This window comes from Chenopodium album, chromosome 2, assembly GCF_948465745.1.
Source record: "Chenopodium album chromosome 2, dcCheAlbu1.1, whole genome shotgun sequence".
NCBI lineage: Eukaryota > Viridiplantae > Streptophyta > Magnoliopsida > Caryophyllales > Amaranthaceae > Chenopodium > Chenopodium album.
The window spans coordinates 20,614,773-20,638,627 of NC_137835.1; the positions used below are offsets into that span (position 1 = coordinate 20,614,773).

The window sequence follows — 23,855 nt, forward strand, 5'->3', positions numbered from 1 at the left end:
AATTTTACAATCTATGGTCAACAATTTTCCAACTTTAATTATTAAATAGTTTGTGTTCCGAGAAATGTCCCGGGTTTTGTGCAAATACAAAATGACAAAATTACTTTAATTTAAATAGCAATTTGAAAATTTTAAATAGCAATTGAAAAAATATTAATTTTAAAAAGAAAAAATATATATATGTGTTGGAATAGAAAGAGAGATGCGGTAATATACTTGTAATTGTACTGTCTAATTGCTAAGCTGGAATTAAATCTAGAAAATTAACATCTAAGGAATCAACAACCATTAGTATGTGATTAATTTCTTATAAATTATATTGTAGTTTTTTGTGCATTATTTACTTAGAGGTTATATTATTCTAGGGAAAAATTAATTAGGAAGGTTAAATGGGGTTTTCTTTAAGTGTAACCCCTATAACCATAACAAGGTAACCTTTCTAACCCTAACCGAGCAATCCCATGCTAGTTGACCACACCGCGTGGCTAGCACATATCAAAGTTAGTGTTTGCCTTTAATTAGTATAACAATTGTGAAAAAACAAAAAAAAAAAAAATAGAAAAAAAAGGTCAGAGAGAGTATAATTGTATTAAACCAAACAGTTAAAAATTGATATGAAGTTTAGATTCCATTCTAACTAGACATTGAAATCTGACGGGGTTATAGTTTGCTTTTTTCCCAATGATATACTTCGTAATATGTTAATGTTAATCATTTAGCTTGTATAAATCTTACCTGCATATACATTTGAAAATATACATATAGTTTCTTGTCTATTAAATTCTTGTTATCAGCCTTACGAGTAAAGAGTGTACGACGAGCTGTATTTCGTCGATCTAGTAATAAGGTTCTTTAAGATGCAAGCAATTGAGAAGCACGGGTCATTTGGCTCCAATAGTCCACCAAATTGGAATGTAATACTTGAAGAAAGGGCGCGTATCAAAGAAATTATTATTCACTACGGTTTCATTGTTGATTCAATTGGGTTCTTACTTGAAGATAGTAATGGAAGAACCACTGCTAAATTGTTTGGCGGCCGAGGCGGAGCCTGTTCCAAGGTAAGTACTAAGTACAGCTACAATAATATACGCATGATTCAGAAGAATGATATACTTGGTCTTAGTCTATTGAGTTATTTTAACATATATTGAGAAAGAATATTTCCTTCAATTAGTCTCAAGTTTTCATCCTTATCATCAATCAACTTAATTAGCTTATATAAATCCATTCATTATGGTTATATGATGTGCAGATTACTCTGAAGCCTGATGAATATATAACACGAATAAGCGGCAGATGTGGGATTTATGCGCACAGCTATGATCTTGTAATCGCGTCGTTAAGAATACACACCAACTTATGTGAGGGTGGATACGGACCATACGGACTAGAAAGAGATGTTAGACATAGTTGCAGTTTTTCAACTCCAGATTCCGGAGGGGATGATGGCACTATCGTTGAAATTTATGGAAGACATGATGGCAACTATCTTCAATCAATTGGTGTTTGTTTTAATAAGGTTAGACCATTTTCCAAGTTTAATTTGCATATTTCAACTTTTTAAAGTAATCTTAGTTTGTATTTTTTTTTTATTTGTATCACTTTTGTTATCATGGACTCCTACACAATTTTTGGAGTAAAGAAAAGAGAAAAAATAAACAGAGCAATCAATTTGGTAGGAGAGATATAGAGATATATGATTTATTAGTTTAAAAGGAAAGTGATGCATCTAATTTAAGTAACTAAAAAAACGGACAAAGTAATAATCATGTATGGCTCTTATCTTAGTGGTAAGGTTTTGGTCTCATGTTTTAAAGGTCATGTGATAAAATCTCATAGCTATTTGACGGCAAAGATCCCTTTTATCTTTTCCCCTCTTTTGTAATATACTCCCTCTGTTCTCTTATAATATGGAACGCTTTGACTTATATACTATTCATGAACTCCACTTTGATCAGCTTTGATGACTTATAACTAAGAAAAAATATAGTCAGGTAGAATGTTACATTTGTCTCGATTTTTTTTATTAATATATAAAATTTATTTTGAAAAATTAAAAAATAACACATTAAATTTCACAAAAAAAATGGATTGTAACACCATAAAATCTCAAACTTTTATTATAACACCACAAAAAAATCAAAAAATTTGATTTCACCACCACCTAACGGATTCTTAAATGGAATTGCTAGCGGGGCTCACTGTCAAAACGTGTCATTCAGTGATTTGTTTAATAAAGAAAAGTTAAAAAAAAAAGAAAAAAAACCCTAAACCCTAACCCATCCCAGCCCACCACTGGAACCACCAAAGCTAGCCTCCGATAGCCCAAAGCTAGCTGCCGACATCCTAAACCCAACTGCCGCAACCCCCAGCCCAGACCCCATCAAAACTGCCGACTCCACCACTTCCTCCCTTCTCCTTCTCTGAAAACCACCTTATTCCTAGGGGTGGGCAAAAAATTCGATCTGATTGACCTGTTCCGCGATCCGACTGATCCGATCCGAAAATTCGGATACCCGATCCGATTTTTTACATTTCGGATAATTCGAATCGGATATCAGAAAATTTTTGGATCGGATTCGGATCACGAAATTTGAAAAATCGGATATCCGATCCGATCCGAAAATTACTTTTAAAAAAAACTTAAAAACAATTACAGTTAGATTCCTACGCCTATAAATAGGGGTCTTCATTCAGCTCTAAATGGAAAGAAAAATCAGAATTCTAAACCCCTAATTTTGAAAACCCTAATCTCTCTCAAACCCTCTTATTATCATACTACTTTTTCCTCTTTCAATTCTTCCCAACTACTCTTCAACCCTAATTGAATCCATTGAAGCCCTTGGAGGTACAAAGAAGGAAGAAGGTCCATAAACATCCAAGACGGAGATCTAAGTATATAAATAAGAATGGTTAGTTTCCTGAGCACTTAGATAAATCACTTTTCTTTTATTGTTTAAATAACTTTAATTGAATAAATAGTGTTGATTGATCACTTTAAACAAACTTTTAATTAATTAATTCACATAATATTGTTTTGTTAATCAAGAATAGAATTTGATAATTAAATGTTGTTTTATCACTTAAGACAAGGCGAATATTGTTTATTTTGTTCTTTTCACGAATATTGATTAAATAAGAATAACGACTTTTGCAATGTAATTCCTACGTGATTGACGCTTGTAAATAAAATCAACTAACTTAGTTTTTAGGTATCACGTTGCATATATTGTTTGGTAATGAAATTGTGAAAAAGGAAGAGCTAGTAGAGGTCGTACCAGGGCTTAGATAGCGATTCCCCTCTAAAGGGAATGTTATCTTAGTACCCTCGCTCCCGAACTCATTTCTAGTTTATGTAGAACAATTTGGGCATGGGTAAACTTACAATTTGTGCTAATTATCCCATGAACTCCACATGGGAGAAAGACATGAACGAGGTTTATGAGTTTTCCCAAAACTCATTGGCGACTCCTACTTGTTTCTTACAAAAAAGCGTGATGAGAGTATCATTTCTAATTCAAGGTCTCCCAAACAGTCAGGAATCAAATCCTAATACACCCTAACAAGTGTAAAGTCCTAGGCTTTTAAAGGGCCATGGGCATCTAAGGAAGGATCCCCTACGATGGGAACACCCTCCTTACAGTGGCAACTCCACTTGGGACTTAGAGGTTACAAGATTAGTTCTTAGTTATGATCCAAGGTTTCCAACACTAGGTTGCCTATGGGTTGTAACGAGAACTAACTTGGATAATCTCTAGTTAGAGAGCGAGACTCGAATGCATAATATCTTCCTTTTTTACAAAAGTAAAAATCAAACAAGCAACATTGCATCATGCATAATCATAGCACACTTTAACAATTGGGGATTGGCTCATTGACTAGGGGTTGCCAACACTAGGCTTCTGTTGTTACAATGAATACTACAAGAAGGGGGGGGTGAATTTTAGTATAAGAGTTTAGCCAAACTTTTTGCGGAATTAAAACTAAGTAAGCTAAAGGAATAGAAAGATAAACTGAAGGAACTAAAAGATGCAAGAGAGATTTTTACGTGGAAAACTCCTTGGCCCTAACAAGGAGAAAAACCACGACCACTTGGGATTTTGGGAAAAGAATCTTCACTAGAATAGGGAAAATGGTCCTATTAAAAACTAAAGACTCAAACTTCAAGTTTCTCAACGAACTTAAAACCCCGAGAAACAAGTCACCCAACTTGTTACTCTTCTCTTCTCTTTCTCTCTTCTCACTTCTCTCTTCTCTCTACTCTTTCTCTATTCTTTCTCTTCTCTTTCTCACTTCTCTTTCTCATACACAGAAGTTCACTCAAACTTTCCCATTCCCCAAATTACAACTCGAAAGAAAAATAAAACTCTAGTATAAGAACATAAGAACACTCTATATTACTTATGTGGAATTGACACTTGACTCGAATTAAAAGCTAGAAAACTTATGTGAGCAAGGGTGAGATTTTCCAACAGAAATTATGAGCTATTTATAGAGTAATAAACGCATTGTAAAATCATCTTTGTGCGGCAACACCATTACACCACTACTCCAACCCACTAAGAAGATCATGTCCCTTAATTTAAGGAAGCATGAACTCCTCAATGTGCAAGACCATGTCTCGAAGAAGAACATGGGAAGTAGGCCGCAAGTTTTGGAAAACATGGAGATTTTATTTTTCAAAAGATATTTTCGAAAATTAGAAATAAAAAAAAAAATCTTTTTGGTTAAGAAAAAGATAAACGTTAAAGACTTAACCACTTTCCTAAAAACTAGTATGCACAATTTTATCTTTTTAGACCAATTCCACAGAGCTTTTTCGAGTGCAATTTAATATCTTATACTTACATAAATCCTAGAATATAAAAATATATTTTAGTCTTCATGTCTCCGATGAAGCTTCTACTCTGAGGCTCCTGTTCCTTGGAAAGAACTTCTCTTCTCTGGTGAGGCTTCTTCTCTGAAGCTTCTATTCCCTGAGGGGAACCTTCTCTTCTCAAGTCTTCATTTCTGAAGCATCAGTTCCTTCACAGGAACTCTTCTTTATTAATAACTCTGTTTGTGGCTTTCCTGTTCCTCATGATATCTTTGCACGACACTTAATTCTCCTAGTCATTGCATCTGATCACACCCTTAAACAATCAAGCTCTTATTAGTCTGTAAGCAAGTGAGGTTGTGTCATCATCAAAATCATTAAGTCCAACAATATTCCCCCTTTTTGATGATGACAAACAAACCAAACTTACTTACAAGGAAACAGAGATAATCCAACTTATTTTAAAAGAAAGAAAATGCAAAAACAAATTACAATGTAGAAAGGGAACTAATGCTAAGAAAATGAAAACAATGCTGAAATAAACAACTTAAGGAAAAACTTGAAAAACTTGTTTATACATTATACCTGCTTGTAGAGATTAGGCAGCTTGTGAAGATTTCGAACAGAGACCATAGAATGATTAAGTTTTCTTGATAGTTTGCATCTTTTCCCCCTTTTGGAATTATCAAAAACCAACATACAAGCATATAGTATACCATAACACAGCACCATCAAGTGGTCTAGTGTTAAGACAAGAAGGATGCATAGAGAGAAAACATTCACAAAGCATATAGGCAGAATATACATAGACATTAATCATCCAAAATCGATTTAAAACATCGGCCAAATGTACCAAATTTGCAAGTTTACCAAAAGGAATTTTAAAAAGTGCCCAAAATATTACAGACCAAAATAAAAAATTGTTCCCAAAAGCAAATAAAATAAGAGTTTCATCAACATATAAAGGTTGCAAGGTAAAACAGGTTAGGAAGCAATGCTCTGGCCATCATCAACAACAAGATCCTCCAGCTTCTTGCTAATTTGAGACACTATGTCCTTGACAATAGACTGTCTCCCTTGTTCAGTGCTCGTGACCAGCTTCTTGACATCAACATCGATCCAGAGTGAGCACACTCTTCTTCAATTCCTCCATCTTCAACTTTGACTGCTCTTGTTCCTTCAGCACCTTAAGGAGCGTATCCTTCAACTCCTTCACATCTTCGCTGGGAACCTTTGGAGGGGAACTGAACGCTGCAAAACCTGTTCCTGCAGATGCATACTTGCCCGAAATAGGAGAGATGGTGATTTTCTACAAATCATCCTGCACCCAGTGATATCAATGCAGATAGGTGCAGGGGTCTCCTTTTTATTCATCAACCTCAAACTTTTCCTCTTCTTCCTTCCCTCTGTTTCAGTGACCTCTTCCACCTGCTTTTCCTCTTCCACTTCATTTTCCTGAATATCTTGCACCACTCCCTCAACTATCCTCGTAGCCCTCTCTTCTTCCCCCTCAAATGGTGCTCCTACTTCCTTTGGCCTTCTCTCCTTTTCCTCCTGCACAACTTCAAAACATCCATCCACAACCTTCATCTTATGGTTTTCAAGAAAAATAGGCTGCATGTATTCACTGTTTTTGATGGGCAGGGGTTCTTTATTAGTAAAGGAGTTACCAAAAATTTCAAACACATAGGTAAGTAGGTGATGAGTGGCATTTATGCCACTCTTTTATCCTTTTTCTCTAAGGATTCTCCCCTCATTTGCACTTGTTTGGCCCTTTTTCTAAGCATTTTTACTTAGTTTTGCTTCCTCTTTTCTTTCTCCTTTATCCTCCCTTTTCTTAGTCTTCCCGCTTTGTTCTTATTGTGATTTTCATGCTTATGCTTTGTAGGAACCATCGGGATTTTTAAGAGGAGGAAGCTAAGCTCAAGAGAAGCTAGAGGAAGCATGATTCAGAAGAGGTTCGGCCGAACCTCCTGAAGGTGTGGCCGAACCTGCTCAATGGTTCGGCCGAACGTTGAGGCAGGGGCAAGATGAAAATTGGCAGTTTTGCAGGAGTGGCCGAACCTACCCATGGTCCGGCCGAACCTACCCTGTAGTCCGGCCGAACCTACCCTGTAGTCCGGCCGAACCTTCCCATTTGTTCGGTCGGACCTCTCCTTTTATCAGCTGGCTCTGTACGGACTATATAAGTCCCATCTTAGAACGTTTTGAGGATTGGATTAACTTAGTTTTAATTTTTCTACATTTTAGCTTAATCTAGAGAGGGAAACACTATTAGTCTTCATTGGTAGAGAGAGAGAGTGTGGTTTTCTTCATTGATGAACTTGGATTTTGAAGAAGGAGTTTTGTTCAATCCTTTGTAGACCTTCATCTTCAATTAATGAGCAATCTCTTACTCTTTCTCTTTACCTTTGTTTTTGATTTTGCTTATTTGCTTTGATTTTTCTTCTTTGCTTATTAGTCATGTTGATGCTTATTGATTTTGTTTTGGGTGTTTTTGTCCCTTGGGAGAGTTACGTCACGAAGTCTGATCCGGCTGAGCTGTACCTGCAAAACAACGGAGACTCCGGGTGGTTGGAGCTCCGCCTCCGACGATCAAGTCAGTAACTTGAAACGGAATAAAGAGAACGGAAATTTAGGTGGGTATCTGCTCGGATTCCAAGCTCAGGTCTTTCTCTGATGTAAGAGAATAAGGGTATAATAAATGATTCAATGTGTGTCCCCAAAATGGGGAAATATCTCCCTATTTATAGGGTCGTTGGAAAATGTGCCCCTACCTAGGTCACTTGACCTAGATTCTAGTGGGCTGCGCCGTTTTACGGTGCTCCTAGGGGTTTGGGCCTTTGAAAGCCGCCATTTCAGAAACATATCTGAGGGCGCTAAGTGTCAAGAGGATGTTGAGCCACATGGACCATCCTGAGCTTGACACGTGGCAACCTCTCATTAGCCCACGTGTCAAGAGGATGTTGAGCCACATGGGCCATCCTGAGCTTGACACGTGGCAACCTCTCATTGGTCCACGTGTCTAGGGTAAAAATACCCTAAACATTTGCCCCTCACAGGTCGCACGTGCATGTCACGTGGGGCCTGTGACACGTGTCCACCTTTCATAGGTGAACAGTAACGGGTAAAATTTTGAATTTCAAATCAAAATTTTCCCCCCGCTTTTACTTTCTATAAATAGAAAGTTACCCCCCCTCCTTTTCACACCTTACGTTCATATTGACTTTTTAGAGAGAGAAAGAGAGAGATTTCTAGAGAGAGTTTCCTCTGCTCCCGCCTGCATAACAGCAAGTTTCAAGCTTCCGAGTGCTAGTAGTACATCACCCGGTTCACCGGCTGAAGCAGTTTTCAGATTTTCCAAAGTCAAAGCAAGGTAACTGCCTGTACCATTTTAGCTTTTCTCCCCTTCAATTTACATACCATTTTTTCCGCCTGTATGCCCGGCTTCTTTTAGAAAATAGAAAATATAAATGAGTTCCCAATCCACCCACTCGGCACTGCCTAGGACACTCAGCCGAACGACTGAGTCTAGAACAGGGGGTGCCTCTTCTGGACTGTCAGAACCAATATGCTCATCTCCAAATTCCTCCCTCTCTGTGTCTGTGCAGGACACAATGGCCAGAACGAAACAAACGGCCAAGCGGTCTAAAAACCGGCGCACCATGAGAGTGCTAGCCGATGAGGTTTTCCCGGAAGGGGATCCGAGGAATTGGGAGGAGAGTGGATCTGAGAGAAGAGGCTCCCTCTACCTCCGGGAGCTCTGGAGTAAGAGAAGTGGACGGCGAAGGAGCCGCCTCCTCAAATGAAGCCGGCGACGCTGAAGCCGGCCAGGGATCAAGAGCGGAATCCTCCGGCTCTGTCCAGGGAGATTTTGCGGCTGACTATCAGTAGCCGCCCAAAGTTGCTGACCATCCCAACCCCAAAAGAACCCGGATGCTGCCGAGTAACATTGCCCTTCTTAATAGCGGGTTCAGGGCTTTTAAAGAGAAACATCCATTTGGAAGGGGTTGGGAAGTTATTGTCCCTCCGGCTAATGCTGTGATGGCCTGGGGGGACGACATTGACCATGCAGATGACTACTTCATCTGCTATGAGGCGGTTATAGAAGCCGGCCTCCGGTTCCCCCTCCACCCCGGGATTAGGAAAATCCTCAAGGGGTATGATCTGGGGGTTTGGCAGCTCACCCCTAACTCGTGGGTGAACATATTAAGTTACATCGCCGCCTGCGAATTCCAAAACTTGAACCCCAGTTTCTCCGCCTTCGCTCACATGCACTACTTGAGCAAGGCTCCAGGCGGCCATGGGGCATGGTATACACTGACTACCTTGCCCCAATACTTCATGACTTTGGACAAAGTGTCCAAATGGTCCGGGTGGAAGGACAAGTTCTATTTGATTTCCTCTCCAACCCTAAGACACAACCGGACACTGCGCCGGTACAATACTGAGTCGGCTCTTCTTGGACGTAAATGCCCTCTCCCGACACTATCTACTAAAGCCCGGGAGCAAATCATGGAGCCGGGATTTTTTGAGACAACAACTGAGCCCATGGGGGATGGGACTCACATCATAGTTCCCAAGAACTGGATCCCCCATCCGGACTTCTTCAAAGATGAGTGCTTCTTGTCCGCCTGCGGACTGAGTACGATGTTTCCCAGGGGTAGAATACTTCTCATCCGGAATGATTGTCATTTTATTCTTATTGCAAACTTGCCTTGATTCTTTCTAACTTTAAAATTCTTGTTTTTGCAGAAGAAGCCCTGAGGATGGTTGACCAGGATAAGACTCCTGCTAAATCTGCGGCGCAACTGCGCAAGGAGGCGGCCCTTGTCAAAAAGGCAGCCGTCGAGGCTAAAGATACGAAGAAAGGCGGGGTAAGACCGCCTGACTTTTTGTTTGCATTTTTTTTTATATATACCGGTTGGGTATACTTATATTTTGCTTCTTTCTCAGGAGTCCGCCAAGAGAATCCCTCGATCATTCTCCAAGCTTCTCAAAGGGCAGGGAGATGATCTGAAGAAGGCTCCGGCTGCCAAAGCCGCAAGGAAGGATCCCCCCCAGAAGCAAAGTTCTGCCTAATCCGGTCGTCCAACGACTGGGGGAAAATCCCCTGCTGTTCTGAAGAAACTGAGTGAAAGCTCAGAACAGCAGAAAGCACCGGAAGCCTCTACGGCATCGATGGGTGGCGAGCCACCTAAGGTTGCAGGCGGTGCGGCAACCACTGGGGAGGAGAACAAGCCGGAGACCCATCCGGAAGTTCACGGTAAGGAACTGATAGGCTGTCGTACACCTGTCAAAAATAAATTCCTAACAAAACCAACTAACAATGTAGTAGGGTAAGTAGGGTCGAATCCACAGAGAGATGACTATTCAATCTAGCTTTCAAGGTATGGAGAAACTAAACTATGTCGCGAAATTGGGATGAAAATATAGTCTAAATTAAAAGAGGGAAAAAAAATAATTAATAAAAAAACCTAGGGCTATGGTTCACCATGTTTATAGTTCTAAATATATCAAATATCAATCACAATTCAATCAATCAATTATCTAGAGCAATTGCTAAGCCTACAGTCGGGTCTTAACGCTCTCAATTCAACATATGTAGTTCGGTCGCTAACATAATCAGAATTGCTAATTGTAGGTAAGCCTCTAAAAGTAAGATCTTTCAATTCAAACTCTTATTAACATGAATTAATCATACAATTGATCAGGTTGCAAGATTAACAATAAAACACTATCAATTAGAGAAATCAATAATCAAAATATTAAAATTATCAATCAAGATTCATAATATAAACATGGATTCCCAAACCCTAGAAATTTAACTACCCAAACATGAAATAAATAATTAAAGCTAAATCTAATAAAGAAAGCATAATTAAAATAAAGAAATAAAATTACCTCAATGAATTGAAATAATAAACCCAAGAATCATCCATGGAAGAATCCATGGAGATGCCATGAGAAACTAGGGTTCAAGAGAAAAACTAAAACAAACGTAAAAATAAAAAGTATAAAAAGGCCTAAGGGAAAAATAATATCCCTTGAGTATTTATATTATCCTAAAACTAATCTAAAAATAATTAAAGAAAAGAAGTAAGAAAATATAAATTACATAAGTTGAATTATTAGTGGACGATAGAAGATGACGTGGCCCGAAGACTTGTGACGATGTGAATGAGAAAGCTACTCGAGGCTTCAAGGCTGCTCGACCAGACCTGCGGGCGCAGGCTGGTGGCCGCGGCCTGGCAGCAGCACCTGCTGGTGTCGAGTGGTCGCGGGACAGGGGCGCAGCAATTATCCCGCGGGTGGCTGACAACATCACTTGGATTCAAACGCCTATAACTTCTGTTCTAGAAGGCTTCTTGGGGCGTGTGACCTATCATTGGAAATCTCTTTAAGTCTAGTTTCCAACGCAATTTGAATCGCATCAATCCGATTTGTAGAACTCAAGTTATGATCAAAAGAGTGGACAAAGGTTAGTTTTGCCACTTTATAAAACATCGTTTAACTTCGTTTCTAACTCAAATTCATTTCCGAAAGATGCATAGCGACCCTTGTGAATGCTATATTCATTCCTCATGCATATAAATCTCAAAATCAACATCCACAAACATGGTATCTCCAATTAATAAACTCAATTCATCGGCTTCCATCCAAATATCATCCGAATCAACTCCAAACACTACGAAAGCGTCCAAATGTCTATCAAATCACCTGAAACATTAAGAAAAACACAAACGGAGCGTAATAGTGTACAAAACAAACAACTTATGTATTTACGACCTAAAAACGACTAAAAGACCTAAAAAGCAACTATAAACTTAGCATAAACGTGCCTATAAATCCTATATAAATGTGATTTATCAGGAACGAACTGAAATACCTTGGCCACTTGATTTTATGAGAATCAAGACTAAGGTTGATTCTTCAAAAGGGTCAGTCAGCAGCCGGCAACGGATGAATGCCAGCTACGCTGCTTCTATCTCACAAAGAACTACTTTTGATGCAGAACTGACTCCTAACCCGTCGGATCTCGCAGGCTTCGCGAAGCGGATGGTGAGGACCCTCACCCGGTCTGAGAAGGCCTCCATACCTGATCTGCAGGTCGTGGACTTTGACCGGATAATGGGCTCTCTGGCTGAGGTACATGATTCCTCTATCTTGATGTCTTTAATCTTTATTTTGACTAAGTAACTCATAAACCGGCTGTTATTGACTCAGGCTATGGTGAGAGTGGACAATCTCCGGGGTCCCTTCAGGCGGAAGCAAGAAGAGGTAAATGACGCCAAACGGAGGGCCCTAGAAAACCTCAACTTTGCTGAACATTCTGATTATATGTGTAATTTAAAGATTAAAGCAATAGAGTTGAAACAGGAGGAGCTGATTCGGAGTTTGACGGCTGCAAACGATGAAGCTAACAGCCGGGCTGATGACCTTGATAAGCAGCTGAAAGATGCCAAATCTGATCTCAAGGCATTAGAAGATGCTGACAAGGAGAATGCCCAACTCCGGATTGACAATGACCGCCTGAGGCTTGAGCTCATGACCCAGCGCAACAAGCAGTCGGATGAGCTGGCCCGGGAGCAAACCCGTCTGACTGAGGAGAATGAACGGGACAACTTGGCCCGGTTGAAGATCACTTGGGGCCTCCTCTACCCAGAAATAGACTTTGAGGTCTATAAGCTGAGGTATGATTACGCCACTGAGGTGTATGATGCCCAGCAACTGGGTGATGCTCCTCTGCCTCGCTTCCAAGACTGGGCTGCTGAGCAGGGATATGAAGTCTTTGATGATGAGGAGCCGACGGATGATCATCAAGAGGGCCAAGCCAGCCAAACTCAGCCGGAGAAGACTCCGCCTCAGCCTTAGGCGAGCCTCCCACCCTTCTGCGGCAGTATGCCAATTAATGTTATTTACCGGCTTGCATGCCGTGTTTTGTTGTATCTTTTTACCAACCATGGGGTTGGGTTAACATTTTTAATTTCTTTCTTCACCGGACGTGTCCGGTTAACAATTATTCTGGCCTTTGTGCCATTTCAAATATAAATGAAGTATTCCGACTCAGTCGGAATTTATATATGTTTGTTTTGAGTTTTTTCAATTTGAATTTTTCATGTGTATGCAATTCTTTAGTATTTTGCCTAACTTAAAAAAGCATGCGGCAATTTGCAATCCGGGTGCTCTTGCCCTTGGGCGGCTGTGTGGTTGGTTTTATGTCAAGCTGATTGATTGGCTTGAAAACACTTGATACTTGGAGAAGTATGGAGTGTTTTTAGGCCAATCAATCACAATGATGATTGCCCCAAACCAAGTGCACAGCCGGCCATAAAAACGAGTGCTTTGAGCTTCTTACCCAGGCGGTTATATTCCATCTGGGGTTAACGCGTAGCCATTACACAATCCTTTAAGTGAGTGCAACTTTGGAGTAAATAACCCAAGTAAGAATTTCTATCAATGACCGACTGATGCATGTGGGCATCCGGTATCTGGAAACTTATTCGTTCTTCATAGGTTATTTCGGTCAGACGACTATGAGTTGGCCAACTTGGTCGTTCAATTTTTGCCGTCTGCATGGGTACGTAGAACCGACAAATAGTCTGTTCTCTGCGACGATTGCACCCGGAGGGGTGTCGCCGGACGCCTTTGTCCATGCTGGGACAGACGATTTTATAAAATGAGCAACCATCCGGCTATTTTAGCCTCTGGTCTTGTTTGGGACCGGTTGTATAGCCACTAAACATTTTTGTGCTTAGTTTTTAGTCAGTATTGAATTTACACTAAGTATCAAACTTAGTTTTTTAAACAAGCGGGTCAGTCTGGGTATTACCCAGGCAGATAATCAGGCAGTTTAATAAACAAAGTATCAAACTTAAATAAACAAGGGATCCGAGTAGTACCCAGGCGGTCCAACGAATATAACCTTTACTAAGTGTCAAACTCAGTTAGGTAAAGAAGAATCCGCCTGGGTATTACCCGGATGGATAATTAAACAATAACTCGATTTTGCAAACAAAGTCTGAATCTTCATTAATTGACTCACTGTTTACAAAAAGTTTACAATCTCAGAGTAGTACTTTTTTAGGTTGTCTACATTCCAAGTTCTAGGCAGACGCCTGCCGTCTGGGGTTTCCAGGCGGTAGGTGCCATCCCTTACTTCTTCATAGATCCGGTAGGGGCCTTCCCAATTTGGAGTTAGCTTTCCCAGCTCATTGGCCCTACCGGTTGCGTCCATTTTTCGTAACACTAAGTCGTCTACTTTCAAAGGACGCTTGTGTACTTTTTTGTTGTAGGCTCTAGTCATTCTCAGACGGTAAATCTCATGACGCAAGGCGGCATTGCCCCTGCGTTCTGGGAGTGAATCCAATGCCAGGCGCATTACTTCCCAGTTTGCCTCTTCATCATACAGCATGACTCTGAGAGTCGGCTCGTAATGTTCGATGGGCAAGACGGCTTCAGCACCGTAAACCATGAGAAATGGGGTTTCACCGGTTGCCCCTTTCGCGGTTGTCCGGATGGCCCATAGGACATGGATTAATTCTTCTGCCCATAAGCCACCGGCTCTTTCTATTTTCTTTTTAATGCCGTCTGAGATGAGTTTGTTGAAGGCTTCAACTTGGCCGTTTGCTTGGGGCCGGCCAACAAATGCAAAATAGCTTGAGATCCCCTGATCTCCCAACCAAGTTTTTAGCTGAGGCGTCTCAAACTGAGGACCATTATCAAACACCATAGACATAGGTACCCCATACCGGGTGATGATGTTCTTCCAAATGAAGGAAATTACGTCTGATGTCTTGATGTTTTTAACCGCCTCAGCCTCCACCCACTTGGTGAAATAATCCACAGCCACCAAGATGTAACGCTTTCCGCCTGGAGCAGGTGTGTAAGGACCTAGAATGTCCATGCCCCATTTTGCAAACGGGATTGGGCTGTGGATGGCAGTCAGATCAGTAGCCGGACGGTGAATGAGTTTACCAAACTTTTGGCACTTGTCACATTTCTTCACCAATTCCTTGGCGTCTGCCTCAAGAGTGGGCCAAAAGTAATGTCGTCTGGCTCTGACGGCTAGGGACCTGCCGCCTATATGAGAGGCGCAGAATCCCGAGTGCAAATCTTCGAGAACTTCCTTCCCCTTTTCTGGGGTGACACACTTCAACAGGGGCTTAAGAAATCCTGCCTTGAAGAGTTCTCCATTTTTCAACTCGAAGCTTGCAGCTCGCTTCTTCAGGACGGCTGCTTCCTGTGGTGAATCAGGAAGTGTGCCGTTTGAAAGATAGGCCCGGATGGCATCCATCCAGGTGGAGCTTCGGTCTAAGGTTCCAATGGGCTGTTCATGTATGCTTCTCTTTTCAAGAACTTCCCAAAAGACCGACCGAGGGGTATCACAGCAGGCGGATGAAGCCAATTTGGACAAGGCATCCGCCTGGTTGTTATCTGACCTGGGAACTTAATTCAGACGGAATTCCTCAAGTGCCCAGTCTCTTCTTTGACTGCCTGAAGATATTTGATCATAGCCGGATGAGTTACTGGCTAACGACCAACTGTGAATCAGAATAGGCGTCAATCTTTGTTGCCCCTGCTGCCTTACACATGCGGATACCGGCTAGCAGGGCTTCATATTCCGCCTCATTATTTGAGGCTTGAAACTTAAACCGCAGTGCATATTCAAATTTGTCCCCCTCTGGGGACTCATATATAATTCCTGCACCACAGCCGTTCTTTGTTGAGCTTCTTTCTACATACACTTTCCAAACCTGGTCAAAATTTTCCGGTTGCACCGGTCGGGTCATTTCAACAATGAAGTCGGCAAACGCCTAACCTTTCACTGCTTTTCTAGGTTCAAAAGTGATTTCAAGACTTTGCATTTCAATAGCCCATTTCAACATTCTTCCGGATGACTCCAAAGTAGACATTTGCCGCTTGAGGGGCTGGTCGGTGTAGATTACCACCGGATCAGCCAGGAAGTATGGCTTCAATTTCTTGAAAGCCATATACAAAGCAAGGCCAAATTTTTCTACCATGGGGTACCGGAGCTCAGCATTTTTTAAGACATGGCTAATGAAATAGACCGAAAGCTGAACACCGTCTCTCTCAGCAAGGAGAACGACACTGAGAGCATGATCTGAGACGGCTAAGTATATGTATAACACCTCCCTAGGAAATGGACTAACAAGTCTTGGCAAAGAGTGGAGGTGTTCTTTCAGCCGTTGAAAGGCCGCCTCAGCCTCATCTCCCCATTCGAACCTGGTCTTCTTCCTGATTGCTTGGAAGAAATAAAGGCATTTGTCGCCTGACCGGCTGAGGAATCTCCCCAGAGCAGCCAGGCAACCGGTTAGTCTCTGTGCTTCCTTGACAGTGCGGGGTGACTTCATGTCAATCACCGCCTGTATCTTCTCAGGGTTAGCCTCTATCCCCCTTTGATCAATCAGGAATCCGAGAAACTTCCCAGACTCAACACCAAAGACGCATTTCTTAGGATTTAACATGACCTTATGCCGCTTGAGTGTGGTGAAGGTTTCTCGGAGATCAGCAAGGTGATCCGCCTGCTGTTTGGATTTGACTATCATGTCATCAATGTATGCCTCTACATTCCTCCCAATTTGATTAACAAAGACAGTATTAATCATTCGTTGGAACGTAGCCGGCGCATTTTTTAAGCCAAACGGCATCACCGTGTCACAGAATAGCCCCTGATCAGTGACGAAGGCCGTCTTTTCTTGATCTTTCTTCCACAGGGGTATCTGATGGAAGCCGGAGTAGGCATCAATAAAACTCATCAAGGCGTGACCGGCTGTAGAGTCGACCAGACTGTCGATCTTCGGAAGCGGATAACTGTCCTTAGGACACGCCTTGTTGAGGTCTGTGTAATCAACACACATGCGCCAGGTCCCATTCGGTTTCTTAACAAGGACCACATTGGCCACCCAGTCGGGAAAATTACAAGGCCGAATGAACCTGGCATCTAGCAGCTTTTTGACTTCGGCAGCTGCCGCCTGAATTCTTTCCTCGCCGTGGTTTCTTTTCTTTTGCCGGATGGGCTTCTTTTTGGGGTCCACGGCGAGTTTGTGGACAGCGAGATCCGGGCTGACGCCTGGCATCTCTTCCACTTCAAAGGCAAAAATGTCTTTGAATTCCTTCAGCAGAAGGTGCAAGCTTGCACCCAAGGTAGCATGAGCAACCGTCCCAACCTTAACAGTACGTTCTGGACGGCTGTCATCCAGAACGATATCAATGCTTTCGCCAGCCGGTTGGGGGCGGAGCTCATCTGACCGTTCAACGGCCAGTGATTGCTATTTTTTCTCTTTTTTCACCTCCACCAGCAGAGGTGCTTTTCTTTTCTTTCTGGCTGCTGGTGGGGCAGGAGCTGGGTCAGCATCATTGACATTGTCAAGGTCTATGGGTTCCTGACCGCCTGGGGCCACGGTATCTCGGACGGCTGAGAGATAACACTCTCGGGCCGTCTTCTGATCCCCATTCAGGGAACCCACAGTGTCGTCATCCCTCTCATACTTGATGAGCATGAGAGATGGGATGATTACTGCCTTGGCTACGTTGAGAGTTGGCCGGCCAAGGATGATGTTGTAGGCAGTCAACTCCTCAACGACCAAGAATCTGACGACAATATGTCGTCCCTGGCCTTTCTCCCCCAGCCGGATGGGTAAGTCAATTCTACCGGCTGGGTAGACCATCCCACCCCCAAAACCAACCAAGGGGTGGGTGACCGGGTGCATGATGCTGACATTGTATTTCAGCTTTTGCAGGCACCGGAGGCTGATGATGTCTGATGAGCTGCCGGTGTCTATAAGGATCCGTCCAACCAGCTGGTTGGCAACCTTACATTCAATGACCACCGGGTCATCATGAGGGCGGCGGACGCTGCCCCTATCCTTCTCAGTGATCAAGACGTCTGGGAAGGAAGAGCTGGCAGACGCCTGCTCATCATCATCTTTGTCCATCTTTTGAAGATGGCTCTTGGTGCCCCGGATGGTAGAGCCACCACATGAGAACCCGCCTGCTATAGTGTAGACCGGCTCCTTGTCGGTATCCGAGCTACTAGCAGGCTGGGGGGTAGTCTTGGAGGACTGACCCTTGTTTTTCTTTTTTGCCCCGGCTGGGGACTTAGAAATGTAGGACTTCAACAACCCTTTGTCAGCCAGACGGTCCAATGCCCGCTGAAGACTGAAGCAGTCGTTGGTGTCATGGCCAACCTCCTCATGGAACTGACAAAATTTATTTTTGTTCCGTGACTGGACAGAACTCTTCATAGTATTCGGCTTCTCAATGGACAGCCGGTCCTTTACCTCCATGAGGATGGAGTTGCAGTCTTTGTTAAACTCGTACTTGGGGACGTACGGTTTAAACTCTTTCTTTTTCTTCTGGGACGGCTGGTCAGAGTCAGTAACCGCCCAGACTTCTTTTCTCTTCTTTCCCTCCTCTTTCTTTTTAGCCGGCTGAGCAGGCCGGTTGTCTTTCTGCTTGTCAAACTTCTTAGAGTCCGACTGGCCTCCAGGCGAGCAGAGGTCGGTAGCTTGAATGTAGCTTTCCGCCTCCCTCAGGGCCGCCTGCAGGGTGAAAGCCCCTTTTCTGACTAGGTCGAACTTAAAGGTCGACCCGTCTCTCAGACCTTTGAAAAAGTCTGTAAAAGCTACCTCATCATACAGCCCCTGAATCTGAATTCTGATCAGGTTGAACCGCTTGACATATGAGCACAGCCCTTCTCTCTCTCCCTGCTTAACAGTGCTCAAATCAAGGCTTGTTTTCTTAGCAAGAATGTTCATTGAGAAGTTGGAAGCAAACAGGAAGGCAAGCTTCCTGAAACTATCGATGGACCCGGCTGGCAGATTGCCAAACCATTGTTGGGAAATGCCCTTCAATGTAGCCGAGAAGCATCGACACCAAGTGACATCATCCAACCCCTGCAGATACATGAGGTTGGTGTAAGCTATGAGGTGGTCTTCCGGATTGGTGGTACCATCATAGGTACCAACCAATACATTCTTAACCTTGGCCGGCTGGGCCGCCTCGGTTATCTCCCGGGTGAACGCAGAAGGCTGTTCACCCAGGCGTAGCAGACGAAGCTGCCAGTCCAATGGCTGGACATTTGGATATGTCGCCTGACCCCCAAAGAAGGCCGGCTGCATGAAGTGAGGGGAGTACTGCCCGTAAGCCTGAGTAGGCACATACGGGACAGCTCTAATCATATGAGGGCCAGAATGGACGGTATTACCGCCTGTCTGACTCTCATGCAGGGAGGGTGCACTCCCTGCAGAAATGTTGTTGAAGCTGTATGGAAAGTTCGATGTTGAAGCCGACTCAGACAACGATTGGTTTCTCTTCCGGTTGATGATCTCCCGGGCATCAAGAGTTGATTTTTTACTTCTCACCGGCTGCTGAGTCCGGCGAGTGTTATTGGTATTCTTCCCAGGAAGGAGAATCCTTGACCAATCAATGGTCCCGGCTGCCTTCTCCTTTGGATGAGGAGTGGGCTGCCGGTTTCTGACTGACTTCCCCTTCTCTGGAGGAGTCTTCTTCGCCGACTGACCTTTACTTGGGCCATCCCGGCTTTTGGTGATCAGCTCTTTAATTTCACCCTTGAAACTTGTCATAAATCTCATGAGTTCGTCTCGAGTGACAGGGGCTGATCCAGCTGCCGTTTGGGTTTCCCCTTCCGGCTGCCTAGTGGGTCTGCTTGGACCCGCCTGGGAGGCACCCCGCTCCAGAGTCTCTCTGGGCCGGATGCGCTTGATTCTGAGAGAGCCGTCTTCGGCTGTAAAGGTTTCGACCTGAGGATCTTCATCCTCATGGTCTGTAAAGACTTCTAGGTCTTCGCCCAGACGGTTAGGGGGTGGTACAGACTCTTGAACCATCTTGGAGGTACTCTCCCCACAGACGGCGCCAAATGTTTTGGGTGTTTTTGTCCCTTGGGAGAGTTACGTCACGAAGTCTGATCCGGCTGAGCTGTACCTGCAAAACAACGGAGACTCCGGGTGGTTGGAGCTCCGCCTCCGACGATCAAGTCAGTAACTTGAAACGAAATAAAGAGAACGGAAATTTAGGTGGGTATCTGCTCGGATTCCAAGCTCAGGTCTTTCTCTGATGTAAGAGAATAAGGGTGTAATAAATGATTCAATGTGTGTCCCCAAAATGGGGAAATATCTCCCTATTTATAGGGTCGTTGGAAAATGTGCCCCTACCTAGGTCACTTGACCTAGATTCTAGTGGGCTGCGCCGTTTTACGGCGCTCCTAGGGGTTTGGGCCTTTGAAAGCCGCCATTTCAGAAACATATCTGAGGGCGCTAAGTGTCAAGAGGATGTTGAGCCACATGGACCATCCTGAGCTTGACACGTGGCAACCTCTCATTGGCCCACGTGTCAAGAGGATGTTGAGCCACATGGGCCATCCTGAGCTTGACACGTGGCAACCTCTCATTGGTCCACGTGTCTAGGGTAAAAATACCCTAAACAGATTTGATGATTGATATTGTTTTCAATATGATTTGTGAGTAGTCACCTAGCCAAGGGTGTGGGGATGGTGTAGTTGCTAATTGTTCATGCTTATAATGTTGGGTTATGTTAATGGTGATTAAAGTCTTTGCATGCTTGATATTCTTTGGTCTTTCTTGCAAGTGCACATTGTTAGTTGATCAAAGATGAGTCTTTACTAACATGTAACGGAAGTTGACTTAGTTGAGATTCATTACTATTGATAATTCTTTGTTTGCACCTTCTAATATATGGTTCTAATGTGGAAACGTAGAGGCTATGTTAGGAGAAACCAATTAACCCCGGAAGACGGTTAGATTGGACCCCTTTACTTCGGTATTCATGCACGTTTAGTTTACCATTGATATGCTACTTTATTATTGCATGATCAAGCGTCAACTTCACCTACTCATTTCCCTTGGTGCCTAGCTTTATTAATTTTAATCCATTTCGTTCTTAGTTTAACCTTCTAGTTATTCACACTTCTTGTTCCGAGATAGCTTAGACCCTAGGTAATGAATGCAGTGCTTAAGCATTTCTCCCTGTGGTTCGACCCCTCTATTTACCCTATACACGTATTAGGTCGGTAGAGCGTTATAAATTCATTTGATTTAGGTGTAGTCGCTCAACGACACGATTATTGCCTTGTCAAATTGGCGCCGTTGCCGGGGAGACGGTTTCCATTGCTATTTCATTGCTTGTTTGAGACTATCTCACCTTTATTTGCTAGTGTTTGCTACTTTTGTTACTTGTCAGTGCTTACGTTCTTCTTAGCTTTGTTGTATGAACAGAGGACGAACCCGCTCAAGATCTTTGATTCCCATCGATCCAGAGCAAGAGAGGTCTTTGTCCCTACTTCGAAGAGAAGCAAGAGCAAGGAGTAGAAATTCCCTCACTCCAACGAGAGGAGTAAGAGAATTAGAAGATACTCCACCCTCTTCACCCTCAAGTGAAGAATTAGATAGCCCTAAATCATCTTCGAGTTCAGAAATCAACCCTTTCTCAACCTATAAGTTTGAGAGTAAAGAAGGTTCTAAAATGGGAGAGAATACGCCTTTAAGTCGTCTTGGGCCCCCCGAAGATTTTAGAGCGCAAAGTGGGATTCTAACTCCTACTACTCAAGCCAACAATTTCGAGATCAAGCCTAATTTGATTGCCTTGATTGAGAGGAAACAATTCTCGGGTGGAAAGTTTGAGAGTCCTCATGAGCACCTAAAAGAGTTTGAGAAATATTGTGACACAATAAAGGCCAATGGAGTGACTCAAGAATATATTCGCCTCAAAATGTTTCCATTTTCGCTAATTGGGAGAGGTCTAGAATGGCTAGAGAAGGAGGTGCCCCCTAATTCTCTCACGACATAGGACCAAGTGACTACGGCTTTCTTGAGGAGGTTTTATAACCATAGGAAGACCGCCGAGGCTCGGTCTTTGATTCAAGGTTTTCGCCAAAAGAGTGGTGAGTCTCTAAGTGCAGCATGGGAACGATACAAAGAGCTTCAACGTCAATGCCCACACCATGGGATACCCAAGTATCAACTCATTCACACTTTCTATGGAGGTCTCACACCTCAAGGAAGAACAAGCCTAGACGCCGCGGCTGGTGGTCCAATCATGAACAAAGGAGAGCATGAAGTGGAGTGTATTATAGAGGAAGCCGCAAAGCACTATGATGATTGGTACGAAGGAGAAAGGGATGCTACTTCTAGCAAGGGTGTTTATGCATTGGAGCAAGCCAACGCAATCAACAACCTTTCTACCCAAATCTCCAAAATGACCAAGAAAATGGATGAATTGATGAAAGAAAGGTCCAACCCTCATGGTAATACCTCCCCTTCAACCAAGGGAGGCAATGGTATGGATACTTCCTCCCCCTCTTCTTACAATACAAAGCCCCAAGGATGCATGTTTTGTTCTAATTGTGAAACCTATGATCATGATACCTCTCATTGTGTCTATGCTTGTGAAGTTCAACCCCCTTCCCATGAACATGATGGTAATATGGAAAATGTCAATGCTATGAATTTTGCTCCTAGAATGGGAAATGTAGGAAACTTGAGGCCAAACTCCAATCAAATGGGGAATTGGAATCAAGGTGGAAACCATGGTTGGAACCAAAGTGGTGGTGGTTATGACAACCAATACCATGGTGGGGGAGGCCCTTCCAATTTCAATGGAAGAGGCTACTCTAACCAAAGAGGGTATGGTAATCAAAACCAACAACCTAATTCCCGATACCATGATCATCAAAATCAAAATTTTGGTGACCAAGGTAACATGGGAAATAATCAACAAAGCAATGTTCCTAACCAAGGCACCGGAGGCAATAGGGGCCAATTTGTTTCTAACTATGCCCAAACTAATAGGGCTCCGGGTTTCCATCAACCCCAACTTCCTCCACCTCAACAACCTCTTCAACTTGAAGCCCCTCCAATGGATCCCGTGATGGCTAAATTAGATGCTCTTTTAAAAATGCGTGAGGAGGATCAAAAGAAACATGAAGAGGCCCAAAAACGAACCAATGCTCATATGAAAATGCTTGAGACCCAAATTGCTCAACTTGCATCTAATTCATCCCCTTCTTCTTCTTCTTCTTCTTCTTCTCACATCCCAAGTCAAGGAGTCAACCCAAAACCTTTGTATGTCGTGACAACAAGGAGTGGGAAGGTAGTAGGGAGTGACCCTTTAATTGAGGAAGAACCCCAAGAAGAGGTGGAGTTAGAGAATGAGGGTGAAAAACCCAATGATCCATTGAGTGTTGCAAAGGAAAAACATGTTGAGGTGCCCAAGGAAAAAGAAGTCACCCCCTTGACCCTAAATCGCCAACCTAGAGAGGAGAAGCTACCCTTTCCACAACGATTTGTGAGAGCTAAACTTGATGCCCAATTTGGGAAGTTTTTGAAAGTCATTAAGAATTTGCATATCTCCGTCCCTTTTGTTGATGCTATGAAGCAAATGCCCCACTATTCCAAATTTTTGAAAGATCTTTTGAGTGGGAGAAGGGAGTGTGAGACGGTAAGTTTGACCGCCAATTGTAGTGCAATTCTTTCCAACAAACTACCTACCAAATTGAAAGATCCGGGTAACTTTTCCATCCCTTGTTCTATCAATGGCATTGAATTTGATAAAGCCTTGTGTGATTTAGGAGCAAGTGTGAGTCTCATGCCCTATTCCGTCTACCAAAAGCTTAGTGTAGGAACCCTCTCTCCCACTAACATTACTCTCCAACTAGCGGACCGTTCCGTTAAGTTCCCCATGGGCAAAGTTGAGGACATTCCCCTTAAGGTAGGAAAATTCACATTCCCCGTGGATTTCTATGTGCTAGAGATGGATGAGGATGAGAGGATTCCTATAATTTTGGGTAGGCCATTTCTAGCCACTTCTAGAGCTATCATCGATGTGAAGGAGGGGAAGATATCCTTGAAAATTGACAATGATTCTATTGACTTTGATTTGAACAATGTCATGCAACAACCCTCCTCAAGTGGTGAATGCTTTAGGGTAGATGTTCTTGATACGGTTCTTGATGAATTTTCTCGCTCCCATTTGCATGCTA

The 23,855-nt window shown here is 43.0% G+C and overlaps 1 protein-coding gene and 1 non-coding gene across 2 annotated transcripts in view; one reads left to right on the forward strand and one right to left on the reverse strand.

Annotated features, from left to right (window-relative positions):
• Positions 1-303: 303 nt before the first annotated feature.
• The window catches only part of LOC145584302 (protein GOS9-like), a 48,412-nt gene continuing 24,860 nt past the window's right edge, over positions 304-23,855 (forward strand). The window contains exons 1-2 of the mRNA XM_081641173.1: positions 304-1,058; positions 1,253-1,519. Coding sequence (XP_081497299.1) covers positions 858-1,058; positions 1,253-1,519 — 468 coding nt within the window. The 5' untranslated portion in view covers positions 304-857. The remainder of the gene's footprint in view (positions 1,059-1,252; positions 1,520-23,855) is intronic.
• On the reverse strand, positions 21,720-21,825 carry LOC145607706 (small nucleolar RNA R71). The gene has a single exon (XR_014105613.1). It is a non-coding gene; the product is annotated as a small nucleolar RNA R71 (small nucleolar RNA).